The sequence below is a fragment of the Trifolium pratense genome, linkage group LG6 (assembly GCF_020283565.1).
Source record: "Trifolium pratense cultivar HEN17-A07 linkage group LG6, ARS_RC_1.1, whole genome shotgun sequence".
Taxonomy (NCBI): Eukaryota; Viridiplantae; Streptophyta; class Magnoliopsida; order Fabales; family Fabaceae; genus Trifolium; species Trifolium pratense.
Genome location: NC_060064.1, coordinates 42391338 through 42393376, shown reverse-complemented (window position 1 = coordinate 42393376; position 2039 = coordinate 42391338). Strand labels below are relative to the sequence as shown.

Genomic DNA, 2039 nt, shown 5'->3' with positions numbered 1-2039 from the left:
ATTATAAACATATGCAACTAAGTAAACAACTTAGAAAATCCAAAAAGACAACTTGATACAATCCAAACATAAATTTATAATTTTGTCATAGAAACTTTTCCAGTTTTTTTCTTCTTCTTATAAAGCCACTAAAATTAATTATTTTTACTAGTAATTAGTAAATCACTAATCATTGCATATAAAAAAAAAAAGTCACCGATCCTTGTTGTACCAAAAGAAAAACACTGATCCAGTATCATAATTAAAATTTAACCAAAGGATGAAACTTTTCAAAAAAAAATTCGTTGTAAAGCCGATTTTTTTTTTCTACCCCAACAATTTTCTATCTACCCTAATATTTTTTCCAATATTCCCATTATACCCTTATCAAATTTAAATATATTTTATTATTTTTCACTTTGTTAGTTTGTAACTTTTGTGGTAGACTGTTTACACTCATCACCAGTGTTCCGGTACGTTTTTTTTCTTTCAGGTTTGTCGAATTTACCGGAACTCTTTTTCAAAGTTTTCCGGTTTGTTAAATTTCCAGTTTATTACCGGAACACTTTTCAAAATCGTTCCGGTATTACAATTTTCCAGAAACGGTTGTGTGGTATACCGAAACACTTATAAGTGTTCCGGTATACAAAAGGTGTTCCGGTATATAACAAAGCGTTCCGGTATACATAAACGTGTTTTGTTGTATACCGGAACACTTTTCAAAGTATTCCGGTATACAAAAAAGTGTTCCAGTATACAACAAAGTGTTCCGGTATACAAAAAAAGTGTTCCGGTGTGTTGAACAAGTTGTAAAAAGTGTTCTGGTACATTAAAAGTGTTCCGGTATAGCATAGCAGTTTTATTAATTTTATTTTTCTTTATTTTTTTTAAACAGATATGGCTCAAATCGGCAATACAAGTCAAATATTAGTAGATACTACAAATGTTTTTACAACTGGTCAAAAATTTGCTACACCGGATGTTGTTCTCACATGGGCTCGAGATGTTGGAGATGCCAACAAAGTCAGTATTATCATTACTCGGTCAGATAAAAAGAACGGAATAAGAGGTAGAAATGACAAGTTGGTTTTAGGTTGTGATAAAGGTGGAAAGTATGACTCTTCAGAAAGTTCCACGACAACTGCATCGAAAAAATGTAACTGTCCATTTAAAATTAGAGCTGCACCTTCAACAGATGGTTCAGGATAGAAATTTCAGGTTATTCATGGAGTTCAAAACCACGGGATACCTGACCAATATCATGGTCATCCTCGCAAGGCACATTTAACCGCAGATGAAAACAAACGTGTTCAAGATTTGACAAAGCGTAAAGTAGCACCAAGACACATTGTTTTAGATTTGAAAGATCAAAATCCAGAGTCTGTTGTTGATGCCACACTTGTATATAGGAAAAGACACATGATGCAAATACAGGAAAGAGGCTCCAGAACAGAGCTGCAACACTTGCTGCAGTTGTTAGATGATGCAAAATATGTCAGCTGTAATAGAAGAAAAGATGATGACTCCGATGTTTTGAGTGATATTTTTTGGGCGCATCCAGATTCAATCAAGTTGTTGAACTTGTTTCCCATTGTTTTGGTTATGGACTGCACATACAAAACTAACAAATATAGACAGCCACTGCTTGAAATTACTGGCATAACGTCAACTAACATGACATTTGCTGTTGGATTTGCTTACATGGAATCTGAGAAGACGAACAATTATCATTGGGCGTTAGGTAAGTTGAAGGAATTGATTACTAAGTAAGATATATTTCCTAGAGTAATTTTGACTGATAGGGAGTTTGCTTTAATGAATGCAATTAAAGATATATTTCCACATACTACTAATATGCTTTGTACGTGGCACATAATCAAAAATGTTAATGCGAGATGCTCTGTGCATATACCTAAGGATATGCGACAAAAGGTGAAAAATTTGTGGAGAGATGTTGTTGAAAGTCCGGATGAGGTGGAGTATCAGCAGCGGTTGAATGCGTTTCAGCAAGCATGTGTTAATTCAAGCAAGTTTGTCGAATATATCAATAACACCTGGTT

General features: G+C 34.0%; 1 protein-coding gene across 1 annotated transcript; it reads left to right on the top strand.

The window, feature by feature from the left end:
- Nucleotides 1-876: 876 nt before the first annotated feature.
- Nucleotides 877-1749, top strand: LOC123892300 (protein FAR1-RELATED SEQUENCE 5-like). The gene is made up of 2 exons (XM_045942096.1): nt 877-1177; nt 1274-1749. The coding sequence occupies exons 1-2, from the start codon at nt 877-879 to the stop codon at nt 1747-1749; spliced, it is 777 nt and encodes a 258-aa protein (XP_045798052.1).
- The last annotated feature ends 290 nt before the right edge of the window (nt 1750-2039 follow it).

What these genes read in the sequence shown, in the direction of transcription:
- LOC123892300 (XM_045942096.1), top strand. Translation starts at nt 877, where the DNA reads ATGGCTCAAATCGGCAATACAAGTCAAATATTAGTAGATACTACAAAT. An exon ending in AGCTGCACCTTCAACAGATG is followed by an intron (nt 1,178 to 1,273) that starts GTTCAGGATAGA and finishes ATTTAACCGCAG; the next exon opens with ATGAAAACAAACGTGTTCAA.